The 22481-nt window shown below is 40.9% G+C and overlaps 1 protein-coding gene across 8 annotated transcripts in view; it reads left to right on the forward strand.

Moving 5' to 3' along the window:
* The window catches only part of RYR3 (ryanodine receptor 3), a 484911-nt gene that overhangs the window by 210210 nt on the left and 252220 nt on the right, over positions 1–22481 (forward strand). For all 8 annotated transcript variants that reach the window (XM_070503827.1, XM_070503874.1, XM_070503852.1 and 5 more), the window contains exons 8-11: positions 2495–2588; positions 7038–7112; positions 8977–9133; positions 19150–19323. In XM_070503827.1, the coding sequence (XP_070359928.1) occupies positions 2495–2588; positions 7038–7112; positions 8977–9133; positions 19150–19323 (500 nt within the window). The remainder of the gene's footprint in view (positions 1–2494; positions 2589–7037; positions 7113–8976; positions 9134–19149; positions 19324–22481) is intronic.

A 22481-nucleotide genomic window follows, 5' to 3' on the forward strand; every position in this document is an offset into this window, starting at 1 on the left:
TTCAGTTTTAGAAGAGATTATTTGCCAAGAAGGTGATATTGTTAATATTTCTCTCGAGTGCATCTCTCTATACAAGTGGAAGAAGAACTTGATAATGAAAGTGTGTTTGGCCATTTGTTTTTACTCATATTTATGGAAGGCCATTTAAAATAATAAATTAAATTGTCTCAGTATTTTATTTTTCCCTTGGAGTTAAGATCTTCAAAGTTTGTTCAACATATCCTATTTCTTGGAGCCAGGCAAAGTAAATGCACCTTTCAAGTTCTATAATAAATATACTGGCCTTACTTTACTCATGGGTAATATCACAGCTGAGCAGAATAGTCAAATACCAGTGCCCAAAGCTTATTGCATTACATTCTAGCACTTTATAGCAAGATGAGAATTTTAAAAAATACTCATATCACAGGCTCTAACTATATTTTTAATCCTGAGCCTCATAGTTTCAAACTGGGAATGCCCTTCTATGATATGATGTTTGAAAATAGAAGAAAACTGAGAATGTCAAGGTGATCCCCCAGTTTCAGAAGGCATGGTAGCTAAACTGAACTATCAGGAAACGACAGATTTTTAACTCTTTAGGCAACTTGTAGAAGGCTTTAAAAAGGCAGGATGTGTTTGGTCCTCTTCTTTTACACCAAAATTCACCCTCCACCCTACGTCTCTTGTCAATCATCCCCTTTCTATCAGGAATCAAGAAACTCTGGGTTTAATTCCTACCCAAAGAAGTTTTGACTGAATTTTCTCCATGTTAAATTTTCATTCCTACTGTAGGAATAAAGTTATTTCCCATTCCCAACAAAGGGCTTGTAGAGATTAATTAAGAAGTGTTTGCAAATGACTTCACAAGGCCCTTGTAGAAGTGTTGAGGGCCCTTGTCATATAGCTGGATAGCTCATCATTTGAGTCATCTGGCCCTGTGGATAATACCCCCTCAGAACCCGCTGGTGAGAAACCAGTTCAGCCTTGAGAGTCTAAATGACCTCACCGTGACCCTTCTTTCCTGACTATTGTCCTGATATATTTCAATAAGCAAAGTCAAGATGCACCAGCACTTGACAGTTTTCTCTGTGTGGGTAGAATATCGATTGGAGGAGCCAGAGGACTGTAAATGATGGACCCCAAAGGGGACACACCCTCACCGTCATGAGATGATGGAGAGTTTAATCAAGAGCTTGATCATGGAAGGTTTTAATTTTCCAAATAAATTGGCTGTTAAAAATTCCCCTACAGTATATCATTAATTACTTCAATGCAAAAAAAAGTATACAACTGGAAGTAGTACAGTAAGGTAGAGGAAAGTTGGAAAAAGACTTCTGACTATTTGAGGGAAGTTTAGGAAGAACTTGCCTTGGCTGAATGAAAAAGAACGTGCTAGGGAATATCAGACTGTTCCCGTACAAGATGCACTGATGACACCCTTTTCTCCTCTGGCACGACTTTCCATTCTTACTGTTTTAACCCAACACCCAAAATAGTTTGACAGCCCCTAAAGTGATCTCATTATGTGATTTTTTAAAAATCCTGATACAGACATTGAGCATATTAAGTCCATATGTCTCCTGAGAGCAGACTAGCCTGGAGAATTTTTTAATTCAAAGGAATAATAAATTCCATTTCTTTGTGCAAGGTAAAGTTCAGACTGCGGCCCCTCTTCTGCTAGTATGTTCTTTGTATTAAGGGTCAGAATTTATTTGAAGATTAATTGGTCATCAGGCCTTTGAAGTTCATTGTTTCCTATCCATCTCTGAACTCCATGGCTCCTGAGATTCCTTTCCTGATTCTGAAAGCTAAGTGCTTGTTGATGGTGGCCTCTATGCGTGTCCACTCAGGGGTACTGGAATGTCATTATGCCTTCCCCGTGGTGTGGTAGGAATAGTGTCCAGGTTTGATCTGTGTTTGTTAGATGCATTCAAAAGCCAGCTCCTCCTAAGACAGTTCTTAACAGTTTACTGCCCTCCTTCCCAGCACCGTCTGTCTTTCCCATGACTGCAGTTACATTTGGATTTTGCCACAAAGTCTATACAAGATTGTAGGCGCTTATCCAGGAACTTGGTGATGGATGTGTTTACATCCTAAGCAATTGGAAAATCTTTGTCTTCCTAACAGTAGCAATTTAATTTTCCTTTTGCCTTTTCTTTTTTGTATTTTAAAACCTATTATTTTTTTATTGAGGTATAATTTACGTAGAACATTATATTAGTTTCAGGTGACCTTTTGGCTATTAATGATATAAATCGACACTGCACCTTACCTTTTGATGTTGCACTTGCTCATCTCTGAAACGCTATTTAACTTTCAATGTTAGAATTGTTTTGACTTTCTTCTCTTTTCTGCCTGAGGCCTGAATTCTTGGAATCTGTAATTTCCCAAATGCTTCTCTCTTGGTGGTTTCCATAACTGACTCAGTTCTGCATGCATTTACCCTTTTTAAACATGGATTGTCTTTATTAAACTTCCCTTCAGTTCATGGTAGAATATAATTCTCTTATAGGATACCTACTTGGTGGGCATGTAGTACGTCTTTTCCATGGCCACGATGAGTGTTTGACGATACCATCTACAGACCAGAATGATTCCCAGCACAGGTAAGCCAATAACTTCGTCCCTTATCTTATCTCCAGTCTCAGGTTATTCCGACTAAAGAGTTTGCATTTGGAGGTGGCCACAGATGAATTCTGGAAGGGCTGGTCAATTGACAAACCTCCCTCCAGCCATGGGTGGCAGTTTGTAACACAGGAAAGGCAAGACACTAACGTTTGCTCCCAAGAATAACCATGTACACATGCTGCTTCTTAGGCAAGCAGTTCTATAATGCTTCCCAGTCTCTTCATTTTCTTTAGTTGCTCCTGAATCTAAAGAGTTTCTGGTAGCATTAATTGTAGACTGAGCACCCATTTTGGTGACGGAAATCAGGCTAATCATTCTGGTGAGTCTGTGCACTTACAGAAATTATTCTCCAAGCTCTTCAAAGGCAGATTTTCTGTTATTCCCCTTTCATGTGCTAAGTAATTAAAGTGGAGTTTGGTGATTTCATTTTGCTTATTACCAAATAGGATTGGAGAAATCAAATGGCAATATCGAACAGGAGCTGGATTTAGTGGGGGATGGTGCCAAGGGTAACACTTAGAGGGTGCTGCTTTCTTTGATCTTCTAGTTGACCCCTCAACAAATGTTTTTCAAAAATTCAAAACCAGGAGTTGGAAAATACTAATCTGGGTCTTAAATTTATACTGAGGGATCCTTTAGTATTCTGTTTATCATCAAAGGAACAGAGCATAGAAGCTTGGCCCTTGTGACTATAGAAATCTGATATATTTTTAAAAAATCAAATCTTAGATCCAAATTAGACTGAATTTGGGGCAGCAGTGACTCTGATCTCCCAGTGGTAATACATCCTTTGTTTTTGCATAATGCCTACAGGAGCCTTGTTGACTGCATTTCTTTTACTTCATTAGAAACGTGGGACCACATTCACACAACTTAGAAATCATCTAGGTCAGTCTCCTGCCAAAGGTCACACACTGGATGATTTCAGATGGGAGCCTAGAAACCAGAGCTGTTGACTCTCCAGCCGGGGCTTGTTCCTTATTTGATGTACTGAAGGACCCCAGGAGCATTGTGCTTGAACATGTTATTGTGCATCTTCAAAACCATCCACTGGCCATATATATCCCTTCTTGTTCTGAGTCTCTTTCTCCTTTCTCTGTCCTCTGAATACCCCTTCATAGGAACCAGAGGTGACCCAAAACAATGTCTAGGACACATAAAGCCCAGACCTCTGGCCAGCACCCAATGAATTCACTCACTGCCTCCCTGTCCAGTGGTTGACAGTTATCTCTGAGTAGGGAAGTTGGGCTGACCTGATTTCCCTTAGAATGAAAGGTTCCCTACCCTAAATAATGCCATGTGATCGTATTCAATTACAATTTTCTTTTTCTTTTATTTTTAAACAATAAAATTATGCAATAGCCTGCATACTGTCTCTTTAATATCTTACTCGGCTGCAGTAAGGGGAAGGTTTGCAGGTGGATAAAGAACTGAAGTTTTGTGAGTTTTGCAGAGTTATCTACATCTAAGATGGAGCACATCAGAACTCACTAGTTCTTTCTTCCCATTCCTGTTGTTTTAAGGATAGGGATTTGGAAAAAATGAAATAACCTTGTGCGTGGGCCTTTACCCACCCACACATACACACATACACACATACACCTGTCATTAAATTTAGAACCGTATTGGAAGCAGCCTGGACAGAAAGTATGTTGCTTGGAGAAACTTCATTTGGCGAGCATTCCTGTTGAGTGCTTCAACAAGATCCTGACTGAAAGGAGAAGCGGGACAAGGATTTGAAAGAGGATGCCGGGGAGAGTGAAAACAGAAAGGAATTCCCAAAATGGGCACCCTAAAGTAGACATGCGTGCCATCGTGGATACAAGATCAACCCTTCCTTTGTCTGAGGATTCTATAGGATCTAATTTGCATTCTCGAAAAAAGAAATTTGCAGATAAAATTTAAAAGGTTTATTCCTTTCCTTTGTAAGGAAGCATGAAGGGGTTGAGACTGGGGTGAATAAGCAGCTATTCATTATACTGGAAACTGAATTTTTCTATCAACTGGTCTCTCAATCAAAAGAGGATGGTGTGGTGTTATTTGATGTCTAGGTGAGGTGAGTGAGAAGCCTTGTATCTGAGGTAAATCCTCAGAATTTGCCGAGATGACTAGGAATACTGAAATCTGAGAGAGTACACAAGAATAGGAAATCACGAATAGACTAAGAGGCCCCAGCAGCCGTTAAGGCATGCAAGTGATTCCGCTGTAGAGCGGCCAACTTTCCAGAAGAAATCATTTCTCTTCTTTTTAAAGGCTGAGAGCAGCCGGGCTGAGTAGAGAGGCCGACTGTCCCAGGGTGCAAACCCTAAAGCAGCAGTGTAACCATCTGAGCTCTGATCCTCGGCTCTGCCTCTGGCTTGTCAAGCACCCTGGGCTAAGTCACTTAACCTGTCGAAGCCAAGGCTAAGCTGTCAGCCAAACTTTCAAAGCATCTCAGCTCACCACCCACTCTACCCCTCTCCTTGGACGATTGTTTTAGAGAACAGGAACAGGTTGTTGAGGATAAATGGAGCAAGCTGCCTGCATTTCCTAGGTGGGAAGGACTAACCGAGAATTCTTCAGATGTCAGAGGGAGAGAGTTCTCTAATCCTGTGACTTAGGTGAGCTGCTCCACCCTATCCACCTGATAGATCTTGCCAGCCCTCGCTGAGTGGGGAGGAGCATCAGAGAACCTCTCAGCAAATTTTCCCATGTGGCTAGGAGGTCAGGGCTGTATCATTATGATTCTAGGCCCGGCACAGAGGCTCCTGGGGTGTTGGAGCTCTAAGGTAACATAGGATTTCTCTTTTTAACATTTATTGCACATTTCCTTATAGCATGCACATTTGAAAGGGTTTAAAATATCTTCTATAATCCCACCACCCAGAGGTAGCCACTGTTAACGTAGTGTTTCATTATATTTCTGTGCCATGTATTTTTCTATGCATGTTTATAAATATCTGTATTTAAGTAAAATTTGGGTAAATCCACAATACATAGTATTTTTTACATCCGTGAACATCTGTGTGCACATTCATTACTTTAACAAACACATTAAATGCTCACAACATTTTATGACTGAAGTACCCTTATTAGACTCATTTTCTAGATGAGGGCTGAGATAAACAGAGTCCAGGGACTTGGTAAAGTCTCACAGGTAACAGATTCAAACTCAAGCCCATATTTTCAACCCACTCATAGTTATAGTCTTAGGTTAAAAAATAATTACACATTTCTTCTTTATCTCTATTGATTTCCTATTGTCTCAAAAATCTCGATCAAGATTCATCTGGGGTTTGAGTGATTCAATTGTGATATATACCAATCCCCTATCATTCGAGGTAGGTAGGATTTTAAATTAATGAAACTAAATGCAATTAAATGATCAGTCTTGATCTAAGGTCATACTTTTAAACTAGGATAGTTCATTTAATTCCTTATAATCTATGAAATAGATAGGTTTGTCCCTATTATACTGATTAAAAAACAGACTTTGCTACTCATCAGATAAAAATGAGGCAAACCCAAATCGAGGGACATTTTACAGAATACCTGATCCGCACTCCTCAAAACTGCCAGAGTCGTGAAAAACTAAGAAAGACTAAGAAACTATAACAGAACAGAGGAATCAAGGAAGACATGACAACTGAATGCAGTGTGGTATCCTGGATTGGATCCTGGAACAGGAAAAAAATTAATAGAAAAACTGCTGGAATCCAAATAAAGTCTTGAGTTTAACTAATAATGATGTTCCAACGTTGGTTTCTTAGTTTTAAGAACTGCACCATAGTAATGCCAGATGATAACATTAGGAGAAACTGTGCGAGTCTATGTGGGAGCACTGTGTACTATCTTTCCAACATTTTGTAAGTCTAAAATTATTCCAAAATCAACATTTTATTTAAAAACACATTAAAAAATCATCCTTAATGCAACACAAGAGACAACAGTAACTAATAAAACCATGAACACTACAGCAACTGAGTGTAAAGCTTTGTTCCAAGCTTCCTAGAACAATGGAAATGAATTCATACTGTACTGCATATATGTTTTAAAAGTACGAGTACGTTTTCTAAAGATCTAAAACTACATCAAGGAGCTTAACTGGAAAGAAGTGGAGCATTCGGTATCAGGTCTGATGGTGTGTGACTGGGCTGTTTTGACTCCTGACTTGGAAATGGAGCCGATCCTTTTCATCGTGCACCAGATGGTCCATGAATGTCCATGTATATATGTGGCAAGCAGTGCCCTCCCTGTTCACACCTTTTTTCCCTTATGAGAGCGAGACTGGGAAATTGTGCCTCCCGTTGACTCTTGCTTTTCGTTTTGCTGACTCTGTAAGAGCTTAGAAAGCAGCAGGGTCTGAGCAGCCTCTACAGGGAGCTGTTCCCTGCCTGGTGCTGATCAGTGTCACGCACAGAGGAGCTAATCTCCAACTCTGCTCACAGGAGGGTATTCTATGAAGCTGGCGGAGCTGGGACAAGAGCCAGATCTCTGTGGAGAGTGGAACCCCTTCGGATAAGGTAATGGAGGGTCAAGGTGGTGCTCTTTTCAAGATTATTTTCTTTTCCAAGACAGCCTACTCTCTTAAATCCTTCATTTGTTCCACATCACCTGACAAACTGTCGAAAGTTCCTTGGCCCAGAGCTAAGTTCTGAAATTTTTGTGACTTTGCTTTGAAAGGACACACACACACAAACACACACAGGATTTCCAATACCTCTGTTTTGACTCTGAAGCCAGGGGGCTCTGCTTCCCTTGCAGCGGCTGGGTTATAACAGGCAAGCTCAGATATGTCTGCTGTAAGCCATTAAAATTCTTCTCCCATTTGTTTTCTTAAACAGATGATCTGGAACCCAGGTAAGTCTTCCTCCTCTCAGTAGCCTTGTTGGCTGCAGTGGAAAGTTAGCTTTAAATGACAGAGTGGTGGTTGAGATGGCATGAGGTAGAGAAGACTAAACATCACTGGAATGTAGGTGTGAAGGAAACAGTGTTTACTAGAACTTGTCAGAAACAATATTGTACCTGATGGAACAGGATGCTAAGGCTTTGGAGCCAAGAACTTGGATAAAAACATGGAGTCTCTAACAATCAAACCACTGAAGGGGATCCATTAAGCTCTGGACCTTTATTTTGCTGAGAGGTATTGTAAGTTAGACTAGAGCTAACTGCTCAGGATAAGAAAGGAGGTTTAAGTGTTGCCATCTTTGGTTTCCTTCACTGCCTTTCCCTCTAACTCTCTGCTCAGTCTCTCTCTGAACATATGTTCAAAATAAAAGTCTCTCATGAGGAGTGTGTGCCCCCAAGGGCTCTTCAAGATAATCCACTGGAGATCAGAAGAAAATATTAGGACTTCTCTTACACACACACACACACACATACGCACAAGGAGTACCCACTTCTTAGTTGACTTGGACATTTATATTCTCTTTCCAGCCTAATTAAAATTCTTATAGTAACAAACTCTTGTTCTCAGGATTTAGGGCTTGGTTCTCGCTTAATGGATTTTTTAAATAGTCTAAATAAGTATATAGTTCCGGTTATGGTTCTTTATTTCCCTGGAGGCCTAAACATGTAGAATTTAAGCCTTTTATCAATGTTATTTGAATTCTTTGGTGCTCCAAAGAGTCAGATGAAGAGGAGAGACATTTTAAAAGTTGACTCATGTATCTCTTAAACATTTTATTCTAGCTTAAAAGATAAATGAGTTACAGCTTATTCAGTGGATAATTTCTCCCCTGACACTTACCGTAACTTTTGTTACCATATCGTCCTACATCAAAAAAAGGTTGGCATTCAACATGGAATCTCAATCATGTTTTCCTGCTTTCCTGTTTTTTCCGTAGAATTTATCTAATATACCACAATGTTTATTTCTGTATTTATTTTGCTTGTTTATTATCTGCCTCTCCCTGGCAAGCATAAGCTGCACAAATATTTTTACTATTTCTCTTGAAGAGAGGGTTCTTTGTGGTAGTAAAATGTTTGAGTTGAGATGGCACATTTGGAAAGGCTTTACTTTCCCAGAAATGAGTTTCACTTGAAAGGGAAGCTTTCCATTCTTTTTGTGTTTTTTTTGCAGCAAGACATTTCAGTGGACTGAAGGAAAGATTAGAAGCTTGGGACTTCCACTTATGTTAAGCCATTGACCTGCCCCCAGGATTGTGTTCCTTGTTGTGCTCTTAAGAGAGGTCACAAGACAGCACCACACTGAGTTGTAGGCAGACATGAAATCCTAGAGCAAGCCGGGAAACTGGTGCTGTGTCCCTTATGGGATGAATCCCAGAGAGTTATAAGTCTGCTCGCGTGTGTAAGAAAGTGTAGGATAAGTACTAAAAATGACTTATCTTTGTGTAAATGCAATTTCTTGTCTGTTCATTTGCCCAGCTGGAGTGGCAGTAACATCAGATGGGGCCAGGCTTTCCGACTCCGACATCTCACCACAGGCCACTACCTGGCCTTGACAGAGGACCAAGGCCTTATACTGCAAGACCGGGGAAAGTCAGACACCAAGTCCACAGCTTTCTCTTTCCGAGCATCAAAGGTAAAGTGTGATGAAGTGGACTTTGACCTTATTCTAAAAGTGAAAGCTCTGAGACCTCCAGGTGGGACTATGACTGAAAAGAAAGTAAGCTGGAACAAAATGGAATTGGAAATTAGACCTGTGATAAACAATGTCTTCTTGTATCTTTTGAATCTAGTTCATAGAGGACTGCTTACCTTGGATGAAGGTTGAAGTCTTAGGAGAGAAAGAATTTAAAGGAGAGTGGAAAGCCTTAGAAAACAAAGGAATTACAAGGATGGACTAGCTCAGAGGCTAATGGAAAATACTGTTGTTGTTTAATACATTCTAAATTGTTTTTAACACTTCTTAGTCAGATGCTTCACTCCTATAAAGTAATGGTAACATGGAGGTGTGAGTTTCAGTGCTATATTTGTTTAAATCAAGGAAGTAATTTCTTTCAGAAAGATGCAGAGAAGGCGTAATTCTGGACATGACATCATCTTGAAGTTATTTTTATTATACAAAGTTACTGGTAGATTCTTCATCCTTTTCCTAGGTTGTCTCTTCTCTCCAGATCTCTTAGCTATTGCCTATCCATCCCCAACCTTCATTAACTGCAGATCCTGCGCTAGTTAGATTAACCCCAAATGTGCAGCTTTGCCATTTGCTGTGTATATTGACAACTATTTTTTTAAACCTCTATCTTTACTGTTCAGCCAGGTTTTGAGTCTGCATAAGTCAGAGCTGGATCTAGTTGGCTCGTCTCAATTGCATGCTGAGCAAACTTCTGACAGACGGTTGGATGCTCTGTCACTTTACGATTTTTCTGGAAAGATCATCCAAGCATAAGAAAGGCTCTGCACAGGCGTATGCATAGTTATCAGGAAGTCCGCACCTCCTAAGAGGACAGTTCGACATCTCCTTTGGGAGTTTCATCTCTAGTCTTCTTTGCTCTTTTCCAGAAATAGATCTTGATTTGTGTTCTCAACACGATTTCAGTAAAGAGTTATTGATGATTCTGTTCCTGTAGGCCTCGGTGTAAAGCTGACAGCTGAATTTTCTATGGGGCATCTCTGCTTCTTAATGAACCAAAGGAGGACAGTCGTCCAGCATTGCCCTTTGAAGCAGGAGGTTCGGACTCCTTTCTGCCCTCTTTTTATGGTCCTGTAGTCTTTTTAGGCAGAGATTCTCTTTGGCATACAGGTTTTTCTCCACAAAATTGCCCTTTATCAGAGCCAATATCAGAATTAGGCTTTTTTCACACCTGTATTTCAAACATTAAAAAAATGTGAGCCTGCTGCCCATATCTTTCTAAATTTCTCTCAAATATTACCTTCCATCTGCTTCTCTTCCAGTGGCCTCTTGGCTCCTTGACTTCCTTCTGAGCACATCTCCTTCATGTTAACCTCAGTTTTGTTTTTTAAGATTACCAATGCAAGAAGAATTTTAAATTCGTGTCTTTTACCTATGTAGTAAAACATTTTAGCCTCCAGGAAGTGGTTTAGGGCAGTGCAAATTGCTAAAAGAACCAGTGAAACAAAGCAACAGAAAAATCCTAAGAACAGAGACAAGCAAGATCACAGCCTTCCCTGAGAGACAACTTGGACCTGAGGGCGTGAAAGCAGGTGTGGGAGGGTGGGGTGGAAGGTGGAAAACAAAAAATGACTCATCATGGCTGATGACCAAGTAAATGCCTTTCTAAGAATGCCAGCTTGGTTTTTTCCGTATTTGAGTGTTTACCCCAATCTCCTCAGCCCACTCTAAATCTCCTGCCCTGGGACAGAACCGTGACAGAGGTCTTTACCATTTCAAAATGGGGCTTCTCTAATGCCAACAGAGGAATCAGGTGGCTTCCAGGCAGCTGGCAGGATCCTGTTCCAAGGGGACTCTTCCATTCCATTCCATTCTTGGCTCAGTCTTGTGGACCATGGCTCAGCGCTGTGCCATGGTCTCTGGGGAAAGCCAGAGAAGTTCAGAGTACCATAGAGAGTCCTTATAGCATTCCTTCCACTTGGCATCACTTGTGGCCTGTGAATACACTTTACCCTCAAAAGGCTCATTGATTATCTCTCCAAGTCCCTCGATTTCCATGTACATGGAAGGCAAAGAGCTGATGGCTGAAAGTCATCGTGGTACCCTGGGGGCTGCTGGCATAGCAGAGATGGATGTAAAAGTCACCCATGAGTCACATTGTCCTGTGCACTTGGCAATGTGGTTACATTTCTTTGGAGTCACTTTGTTAGAGGTTTTAAATAACTCTCAGTGCAGCAGTATTCAGCCCAGCTACCTTCATTTTAATTTGAAAGGAACTGGAATTAAAATGACCTGGGCTCCATGGTGGGCCAAGATAAGGCTGTGTTCCCACAGGAGATCAGAGCTTCCTTGGGACATGGTGTGGGCATGGCATTTGGCATCTTAACTGTAAAGCTGCACAAAAAGGAGAAACGTGTGGGGAACACATAGTTCTGCCACACACAATCCAAGGAGCCTTGGGAGAAGAACACTGGCGGTGCCTTGATTTCTCTGGGCCTCCAGATTCCTCCTTAGTAAATGTATTCTTACCTTGCTTGGTGCAGGCTCTCTTTGAGTGCACTCTCCAGTGTGCCTCCCCTCACTGGGGAATAGTGATGTCCCTGGCAGAGACTTGTGGCTCTCTTTTTCAGCAGTGAGAGGGCACTGAGTCATCTTGCCAGTTCTTGCCTGTTCCAGGTGTTATGTGATAGAGCAGACAGCAGGCAGTGGTCTGAGATAGCATTTCAGAATCTGGGTGGTAGCACAGAGGGACTCAGTGGAAAGGCTAAGAGGTGGAGATAGAGCGTCCTTGGTGCCTTTGTGAATGGGGTCAAGTGCGGGTATTCATCTGACCCTCCCTGTATGCTGGAGAACCTGGAAAACAGAAAAAGAGACTCCTGGAAGGAGCACTGTTTGGGCTCACGTGTTTTGGGAGGATGCTGGGTTAGCTGGGCTGTGAGTCATTTGGCAATGATTGGCTTCCCACCCTATGTTTCCTGTCAGGTTGCATTAACCTGTGACAGCTATGCCTATAGGGGCTATGGAACAGCTGCAGGTGCGTGTTAACATCCTCAGGAAGCTGCCCTTACGAGGAAGATGGCAGATGCCCCTGTGAATCTTGTACACACAGCATAGGACAGGGATGTGACTGAGCCTTACTGGCAAGTGGTCGAGGCCAAGCACCTACTGCAGCCATTGCCCCGGCCTGGCTCTGGTGGAATCAAACACAGGTCTTTGAGCAAGCTGTGTGAAACGTGTAGAATGATGAGCAGAATGTGATCTCCATCAAAGTTTTTTCCCCTCTCCTTCAGCAGGATGATCCAAATCAAACTGGAGGCCTGAGATGTATTGTTGCCTCCAGACTGCAGCATCACACCTTGGTCCTTTAATCTGGAAGTGGTTTGGTGTAAGATACAGCGTGGCTTCCAGGCTGCCTGGATCTGGCCTTGACTCCCATCCACTCTCCATGAGACCTTGAACACGATTCTTAATCTGGTTGTACCTCACTTGAAGTCTGCCTTAAAAGATTCTTTAAGATCTGACTCCTCCTGCCCTTCTGTCATCTCTATTTCCACTCACTCATGGTGCCTTGAGCTCTAGCATGCTGAATATTTATCAGTCTTTGAACATGTTCTTTTTTTTCTTACTGCTAAACCTGTACCTAGAATGTCTTTTATCTCTCCACACCTCCACCAGTGACTTCCTTCTCATCCTTCCAGACAAGTATCAAATGTCACTTATGGGAGGAAGTCTCTGCCATTATCCTCCACTAGATCTCTATTCATGATTCCAATACAGTCATCACTCACTCAACTGGGAGCCCCTGGATGACAAGGACCACGCATTACCCCCTTTTTTGCACCCCAGCATCTAACACAGTGTGTAGCATGTAGCAAGTCTGAAAATTGCTTGCTGAAAGGATACATAAATGTGGTCATACACTAAAATACAGAGTGAAGTCCATTTCATTTTAACCCCTGTCATCTTCATGGAAGTGTTCTGTTATCGTTGGGTAATCATTTGGGATCATAACACTATCCCTGTAAACATTCAAGGAGAGAGATTTGTTATTTTGAACATCTAAGTCAAATTTCTATTAACTTGATTACCCTTTTCCCATGATCTTGACATTGCAAGGCCATTCCCCAAGGATTGTCAGATGATGTGATTAAAATATTTCCTCTGGCATGGCAATACTGTCTATTTAGATGTCATGTCTCAATGTCAGTTTACAACGCTGAATTCCTTTCAAGAAAAGATGAATTAATAATGTTGAAGTGAGCATTATCACATGTAGCCATTTATTTTATAGGTATTTTTAATGACTATACCATAAGTCTTGAATGATTGAGATAGAATCTCAAATTTTGCCTCTTTTATTGCATAATGTCATATAGCTATGTGTTCTCAACTGTTCTCAATTAGAGGAAACTTTTCCTCAATGTATGAGAACATTAAATTCAGTTTTGTCAACATTTATCAAATATCTACTGTGTGCTAAGCACTGTGTTCTTGGCCAAATGAGACTTCCCTACCTGCCTTTTAAAAACTGCCCACTGTTCTCTCTGCTGTGTGTGGAAAGCATCCTCATAGACTGTATCCTCATGTGCCCTTTAACCTCAGTGGCCCCCCCACAGCCCGAAACAAGATGGCAGCTGGCTCATAGTGCATCCCTCTATGGAAACATTGCTGCTGAAATAGTGCTGTTTGAGCCAGTCCACTTGCTTGCTCTTTCCATTTCCTCACCACGTTCTCAGTTGAGGAAAGAGAGGCTATGGACGAGAGGAGGGAGGGGGAGAAGAAAACATGTACCTTAAGATTCAAACACCTAGAGACAGCGCCACTTCCTGCAGTTTCATTTTAAATAAAATCTACAAAGTATTTCTAAAATTTAAGTTGATGATTTCCCAAGTCGTTATTGTTCAAAGTGGACCAAATAGAGAAGCCGAAAAGGAAAGCCGTGGACTTTGAGATGGGAGAAACTTGGGTTTGAATCTTGGCTCTGCCATTTGCTGTTCAGGCTAAATGTCCCTTTTTGTGAAAAACAGGGGTGAAGAAGTGTGTCTTGAAGGATTGTTGTGAGGATTAAATGAGACCAGGAAGATGAGCTGGGAGAGTGTTTCCTTAACCATGAAATGGCGGTAGTGCTGCCTACTTGAAGGTGACGGTGTGGGGATTAAATGAGAAAGATGAAGGAAAGAGCCCAGTGCAGTGACTTCTGCTCAAGAAATGTGCCTTCCCTAACGAGGCAGATGAGTCCGCTCCCCCAGCACTCTGTAAATGGCAGAGGGCCTTCCTTGTCCTCTCACCCAGCAGAGGCTCTGCAGCCAGCCTTGGGGCCAGCCAGGCTCCTAGCAGTGTCCTGCAGTGTGTGGTTTTTTAAAGGCCATTCTAAGACCTCCTATTCTAGATCAGCAATTCAGAAGGGGGCAATATTGGTGGAGCTGTGAACCCAAAGGTGATTTCTCGAGGTTTCTCCAGAGAAAATTAGGAAGGAGTGAGCTAACCAGGACTTTCTTGATGGCTTACCCCCACATCCATGAATGAGGTCCATCTACTTTTCCTCTGAAACATTTTTGGGTGCTTATAGTCTGTTGGAAAAGTACTTTCTTGTGTTCTGTGTGCATAGGTGGCTTCATTATGTCAAATAACAAATTTCACTATAATTCATAAACATGAATTAGGACCTACTCTGTTTCAGATACCATGCTAGATATTAATGCTGTAGCTTTCAACTCATCCATGTCTATCCCTCATTCTTTTGAATCCATTTTTCCCATTGCTGCTGGAACGATTATTCTAAGATGCAACTCTTGTGTTATCCCCCTGCTTAAAATTCTCAGTGGATTTCCATTAAATACACTAGCTTTTCCCAAGAAGTATTCCAGACAATCATTCTATGAAAATTTTTTTCTAGAAAAGGAAAATGCCGTGTTAAACAGAGTTCAACAGGTTGTTTGGGTTCTTTTTTTGTTGTGTTTTACTTTTTACTATAGGACTTACAAGTAGAGTCCATAGCATACTATCTTACTATTCCCCTTGACTCCTAGAAAAAGATACTGTACTTGTCCAAAGTCCTCTTGTCCAGAGAACTTTTCCAACAGAAGATCTATTAACATTGTGACTTTGAGAAACATTCATGAACCTATAAGATAAAAGTTCAGAGTCCTTCCTATTCAGTCCCTTTCTGGACTTCCACTACTCTCTTGCCACGTTGTGCCCATCTTACTAGAACACCGTCACCTTCCATATTTCCCTTCTCTCCTCTCTCTCTTAGCCCAGCTCACATCAAGTGTCAGTCTTGTATAAAATCATCCCTAACTCCCTAGGCAGATTGAGTTGTTCAGTCTTCCAAACTCCAGTTCCACCTTGAATATAAACCATATCAGCTTGTTGTCATTATTGGTTTGTGTGTCTGACTCCTAAAGTTTATACAAACCCAGAGCCATTTTTTAGTAAATCAATAGCATATATTTTCAGTTTCTTCTTTATAATAGCCTTCAAACAATTAAAACATTAATACAATTAATACTTAACTGTGCTAATGGCAACCATTCCAAAAATTATGTTCAAATGACAAATGGGCTTTGGAATTATGCTTCATTTTGGATTCTGTGCCATTACTTACTAGCTACAGGGCTTTGAGCAAATTGCTCAAACTCTGCAAGCCTCAGTTTTATCATCTATAAAATAGGAGAAATAAAAACAGCAGGACCATTGAAAGGTTTAGAGAAAATGTTCTTAAAGTGTCATGTATATTACATATCACTTTGAAGGACCTTGGTAAATTCACACGATGGTGTTGTCACTGTAAAGTGCTTAGCAAAATACTTCTCTCAAAGTAGGCAGTAGACAAACACTAGTTCCAGTTCCCTTCCTTGTCCTTCTAGAAATTTTACATCAATCTGGAGAGCAACAATATAATCTTCTAAGCCAAATATTTACATGACATTTACAATGGGGTCATGAGCATTTCCTTAGTAAGCTTTCAACAGAGACAAGGGATAAAGATTCTGCTTATCCTTCAACACATGTTGGGCAAAGTAACCTACTCCTTCTTGGAATCAGCTCACTATCTAACGAAGGGAAAGTTTATGCAGATAAACAGACAAATTTATGCCCACAGACCAATAAAACAAAAACAAATTATTTGCAGCCTATTTTAAGCAGATTGTTGTGTGGAATACAAAACCAAACAAATGCCAGTCTTGCCCCTGGAGGCTTTCAACCTGACAGGGAATAGGAAGTGCCAGCAAAGGATTCACATTGCAGAAGATGGTAAAGAGCCTTGAGAGGGGGGAAGGAAAGTGCCGTACGCTCAGAGACGATGCAAAGGTGGATCTGGGGGAGGCTTGATGGATGAGATGTAAAGATGCAGAGATGAGGTAGGGGAATTCCTAGTAAAAAGCGTACTGTCAGTAAAGGCCCAGAGGAAGGAGCGCCTGATACATCGAGGGAACGTAGTCCAATTTGGTTGAAGCATATGGTGTTTAAGAACTTTAGAAATGAGAATTGTGTTCTTAGGAACTGGAAAGTTAATGGAAGGGACTGCTGAATTAGCCTTATTCTTTAGGAAGGTTCCATTCCCAGCAAGAGAGTTCGTGTATCTGGGGCCATATTCACGTGAAAACAAACAGAGGAGCATTTGTTCATGCTCAAGTCGGAAGGAGATCACCAATCTGCTGTTGGCCAAATCCAGGCTTCTCCATCATGGACCCTCTCAATTCCTTGACGATGTGTCATTGCTGTTTCAGATTTGGGTCAAGTTGGCTTTAGTGCTGGTTTGTCTCTGTTTCAGTTTTTGCAGTTGTTGCTCCTGTTCTTGTTTTAAATTAGAAGCGGCCGATGCAGTGACAGCCATAGAACTTTGGAAGTTGATGCCGTTTTGTAAAAGCAAAAACACAGAGGGACACCCTGTTCTCTCAACAGTAATGATCCATTTATTTCAGAGCTCCCAGGAAACCAGATCTTGGTATTTATTTTCTTTTGGCAAAGTCATATTTAAATAAATGAAAAGCGAGAAAATAAATGAAGTGCCCATAGTCATTGATAGTTTGGGAACATGCTCTCTTTTAACCGTGAGCTCTTGGCATCAGCGTAATTATTCATATTTAACAGTTGTACTGTATATTATTTGTATTTCACTGCATTGCCTGTGGTTGGAGAGCACGCTAGAGATGAAAGCTTTTTCATATTTTAAGTCTTGTGACTGGCCTGAGTGTCTACAGAACTATGGTTATTTCTGAAATGAAAATCAAGTATCCATTGTTTTGTAGAATAAGTGCATTCTTGACCACTTGCCTATAAAGAAATCCTAATGTGTCAAATTCTATTTTCTCATTGGCTTTTGCTATAAAATCAGAAATATGTTCCTTTGAAAATGTTAATTTTGAGAAATAAGCTGTATTTAACAATCCAATCTATGTTTCAACACACATTGAAAATAAGAATTTTCTTGTAAAGAGTTAACATTGGTCAAAATGATCCTCTAAATGTGTGCAAAATAACTAATTTTGTTTTTATGAAGGTTTGAATGATAAGAGCTGAAATTAAAAAAATAGATTTGAAAGAAAAAATTACTCAGCTATATATATAAATATATACATATATTCTATCAATATATGTTTATTAAGTAATCGGCAGGTGCTGGATTCTCTGTGTGAGGAATCCAAAATTAATTGAAATCTGACCCATGCCCTTGATTTTTTAATAGCCTGGCAAAAAGACGATGTCGTGTAAACAAGCACATTTATTATGACGTGCTGAGTGGTGAATAGAGGAATGAGACTGTGCTGGGGCAATACAGCGGGAGAGACTAACTCTGCCTTCACAGAGAAGGTGATGTCTGAGTGGGATATTGAAGGATGAGTAGGAGTTGCGATTATGGGGAAGAGTGTAGTCTCTGGAGCTGGACTTCCTGGTTTAAGTCTTGGCTCTTTCACTACTTCCTGAGTGACCTCGGACAAATTCTTTTTTTCCCTATACCTTCATTTTCTCCTCTGTAACACTGCAATAATATTTGTAGCTGCATCAGAGGCTGTTACGAAGAGTTAGTCCATGCAGAGAACTTAGAACACTGCCTTGCCCATGGTAAGGGCAGCATAGATGTGCTGCCGTTGTTCCAGCATTAAGAATGAGAGTAAAGTTGTTGCAAGCCGAGGGAACAGCATGCTACATTTTTTATTCTGTAAAAGAATTCAGAATGCTGCCTAGCTAATGGCTTTTACAAATGAGCAATTTAACGCAAGAAGTAGAAAAGAAATGGAAATAGAGGAGAACCATTCAGAGGCTCTGGTTGATGAGGAGGGGACTGAGTTTCCACACACCATGAGTCTGCTTCCTGACTCACTCTGTGACAGGCACCTCAGGTTGTCACCGAGTGGACACCTGATGCACAGTACCTCCTTTTTCCATACTGGAGAGTCAGTTCCTTGAAAATAATGGCAATTGGAGAATGAAACCCATTGACTGGATCACACACTGAGGAGCCCATAAGAAACTAATATGCCAGTTACTGCATTAGTCTTAAGGCACAGCAGCCCCTACTCACTCCAAGAGTCTGCTTTCTCTGCTGATTTCCATAAGAGATATTTATATGATGATAACAAATATATTTAAAACCCCTAAGTTGGACATTTATAGAAGATAAACATTAAAATTATGGAAGATACAGCTTGCTGAAACTAATTTAATTGGTCAGTAAAGGGTTAATTATTAAGGCATGTAAGTCAGGATGAGGAAAGTAGGGTATATAATGGACAAGTGTATAAAATCAGACCTGAAAAGAAACCTTACCAGCTGCCTCCTTTTTCCATGGATTTAAATAATCACTAAAGTAGCTGAAACTTGAATTCCATTGATTTTCCAATTAACAGCAGATAAGGGAAGCAAGCCTTTCTGAAATCCTGGCTTGGACAGGCACATCATGATTATCGTGGGAACCGGTTCCCTGGCTTACAAATTCTGCACAGGTGATTTGTTTTATATATTGCATTTCTATTTAATCAGACATGCCTACGTTTGTTTCATTTTCTGTGAAATAGGAAATCAAGGAGAAATTGGATTCCAGTCACAAGCGAGATATAGAAGGCATGGGAGTTCCAGAAATCAAGTATGGAGATTCTGTCTGCTTTGTCCAGCATGTTTCCAGTGGTCTGTGGGTGACCTACAAAGCACAAGATGCCAAGACATCCCGCCTTGGACCTCTGAAAAGAAAGGTGAGGGGTCAGAAAGACTGTCCAGAATTGTTTTATGCTGAGTTGGAACCGTAGGCAAGAGCAATGATTGTGAACGTCAGGTGGAAGTGATGTATGTTTACTTCTTACAATTCTTACTATTCTGAAGAGTTGTTCTGTGACAGATTGTATAGCCTCATTTGGTTACGTTGACCTCGTATTCCGTGAAGAAAAAAAGTTAAATACATGGCAAATCTGTGAGGAGGGGGTTGAATTTGTTCAATGCACTCGAAAACCTGAACTAAATGACTTTTGGTGGTTTGCTGTTTGGGGATTATCCACATCATTGCTCCCTTCATTTAAGTGGATGATTGAGTTACTATGCAATTTTCATAATATAGAGACTAAATAGAATCTCTCCAGAGAAAATGCAAATTGCATGATAACAAGCCCACAGGAACCAACATCCAGAAAGATGAGATATTGTGGAATGATGCTGTATCCACCGAGAATGGGCCCAGATTTGAGTGGCCCGTCACAGCCTGCTGCAGTGGGAAACCGGCTTGGATACCCACATCATCTTTCTACCGGAAAGAATTGCCCTAAGAGTGTTTCTTTTGATAGGAACCAGAAAATAAATGCCTAGGGCCTGATGCTTGCTTTCTTGGAAAACCCTTACAAAACACAGGTTTGGGTAGTTGAGTCCCAAAATAAGGTTTTAGGAGGCATTGTACACTGTAGTTCAGGTACATCAGCCTAATGTGGAGGTGACGAAAAGTTTCCCAGAAGGCTGGTTATTGCAAGAAAGGAGGTTGGGAGAAAACCATGAAGTAATAGCTTACATTTATGTAAATTGTAAGATACCAGGAAAATATTTGGAAAGGGGAAAATAAAATTGTGAAGAGGAGATAGAAAACAGCATAAATAAGAGGCCACACAGACTAGCTTAGATAAGCCCAACCTTTCCTCTGTGAACGATTATAAAGACTGGATGAAATACAAAAAAACAAACCATTTGGAGGTTTCAACAACAACCAAGGCATCCACAACAACAGCAGATAGAATGTAAACGCCCTAAGGTGAGCCCTACCTTTGTCACCACTTTCCCCTCTGTGTATTTGCTGAGTTGCAGCACCAAGGAACGGGGTCTTATGTTAGCTTCACTAATAGACTGAGATAAGGTTGGTCAAGGTTTCTGGGACTTGAGGGGCCAAGACTCTAGAGTGGAGGAAACTGTAGAAATGTGAGCCTGAAATTCTGTATGTAATTTCCCCTAGCTGCTTAAGCTGGCCATGAATGGGATGTGAAGCCAAGATAGCAAACAGAAAGCCACAGCTGTGATGGAGAAGAGCAAAGCAGAGATGTTGACAGTATGCCAGTACTCGGGAGACAGAGGTTGGGGTTCAGGGTCCCTCAAGCTGGAATGGTCCTTGAAAGTGCAGTAGGCTTTCAGTTAAATCCCAAAAGGGCTCTACCCCGGGAGTAAACACCACACCATGGAAAATAAGGGCAAATTGAAAATAGATATCAAAAAACCATTATCTACCCTACTAGGCTATCAGAAGAAAATTAAATCCTCTGTAGAGTATGATAATATCATTTAAAGTCTCTGCAATTTTTCAGACCTACTAAGGTAATGAGGACATTTAAAGAGAATGGAATTTATGGATCTCAGCTGTAAGCCTGGATTGGAGGGTACACACTTGAAGGACCTTGTCAACTAGGAGCGACCCCAGTTTGAGTTATTGCTTTATTGTGCCTGGCCCTGCCTTTCTCTCCCAGGACCATAGTCTGTAGATGCACCAAATTGCTGGAATGTGCATGTGAATTTGGGAGGTGGTTTCTGAAATGCTCTCTAAATGGTGTTGTAGTGTTCAGCCCTTGACAGGGCTGCCCTGCTCCATTTAGGGAAGAGCAGGTTAAGTTCCCTTCTAAAAATATGAAGGCGCTCCAAATCTGTGTTAAGCATTTTATGAAACAAACAAACAGGAACCTAGAAAAACCAATGGAGACTGGTCATAGTGAAAAACCTGATGAATGGTAAGTCACCTTTCCCATTCCTGTCTCAGGTCTCTGCTCTCTGCTTTGGGTTATGGTCCTATTCCTCTAAGAGAAAAAGCCCCAAGAACTGGGCTGCAGCGATCACTGGGGCCCATGATAGCAACGTTCTAATTCTCCCCATTTCTTATGACTTTCTTGTTTGGCTGACCACTTTGAATGTGTTATTTGAACAAGGAAAACCTAAGAATTTTGATCTTTAGGGACCAGATAAAGGACTGAAGCCAAAGTAAATCCAGTGTCAATGTATTACCAAATCTAAATGCAACCTTGTTCACCAATTGCTGGAAACTTCTGACAAAGTAATGTTTTGAGACAGTTGGTGAATCCAACAGTAAGGGCATCCTTTACTAACACTTAAACTACAGTGTGTAGATGGATGTGAAGTCTTTTTTCAAAATAAACATCAATACTTGCGAAAGCAAGCCAGTATTCTACTTCCTGTGTAAATTCATTATATCAGGACATACTTCAGCAGGATGAAAAAAAAGGGAAGAGATTTTCACTTGGAAAGGAAAATGAGTTTTTCCTTGTGCTAAAAATGAAACCAAAAATCCTTATTCTAAAGATATTTTCTGGAGCCACATGTAGACTATTTAATTGACATACAGACTGACCGACCCCTCTCCCAACAGGACTTACAAAGTGTCTCCCTTCACATCAAGAGGAAACCATGCCAGGAACTTGAGTCAGGATTTGACCCTGACTTGAACCAGAATCAAACCATCCTGGTTAACATCTGCACATACTTGACGCTTTTAAGGAAAAAAGCACGGAGCTCTAAAACACCAAAGGCTGCTAGCCCCACCCAAAAATTGTATGATGATGTCATTATTTATGATGATGTTATTGGTGATCAGTATGCTTAGCTTCCAGATAGCTGATCTGGGATGAGTAATATACCACCCCTTATAACAAACATCCATTGAGCATCTCTTATATTTTAGGAACCATGCTAAATGACTTACGTATAAATCATCTAATCCTCCAAACAACTCTCTAAGGTAAACCCATTTGCAGGTGGCAAGGTCAAAGGAAAGAGAGGTTAAGAAACCTGCCCAAGGTCACACAGCTAGGAAGTGACATAGCAGGACCAGAACTCAAGTTGTCTGATACCAGAGCCTATGCTTTCCAACCCACTC

Source organism: Equus asinus, chromosome 2 (assembly GCF_041296235.1).
Source record: "Equus asinus isolate D_3611 breed Donkey chromosome 2, EquAss-T2T_v2, whole genome shotgun sequence".
Lineage (NCBI taxonomy): Eukaryota > Metazoa > Chordata > Mammalia > Perissodactyla > Equidae > Equus > Equus asinus.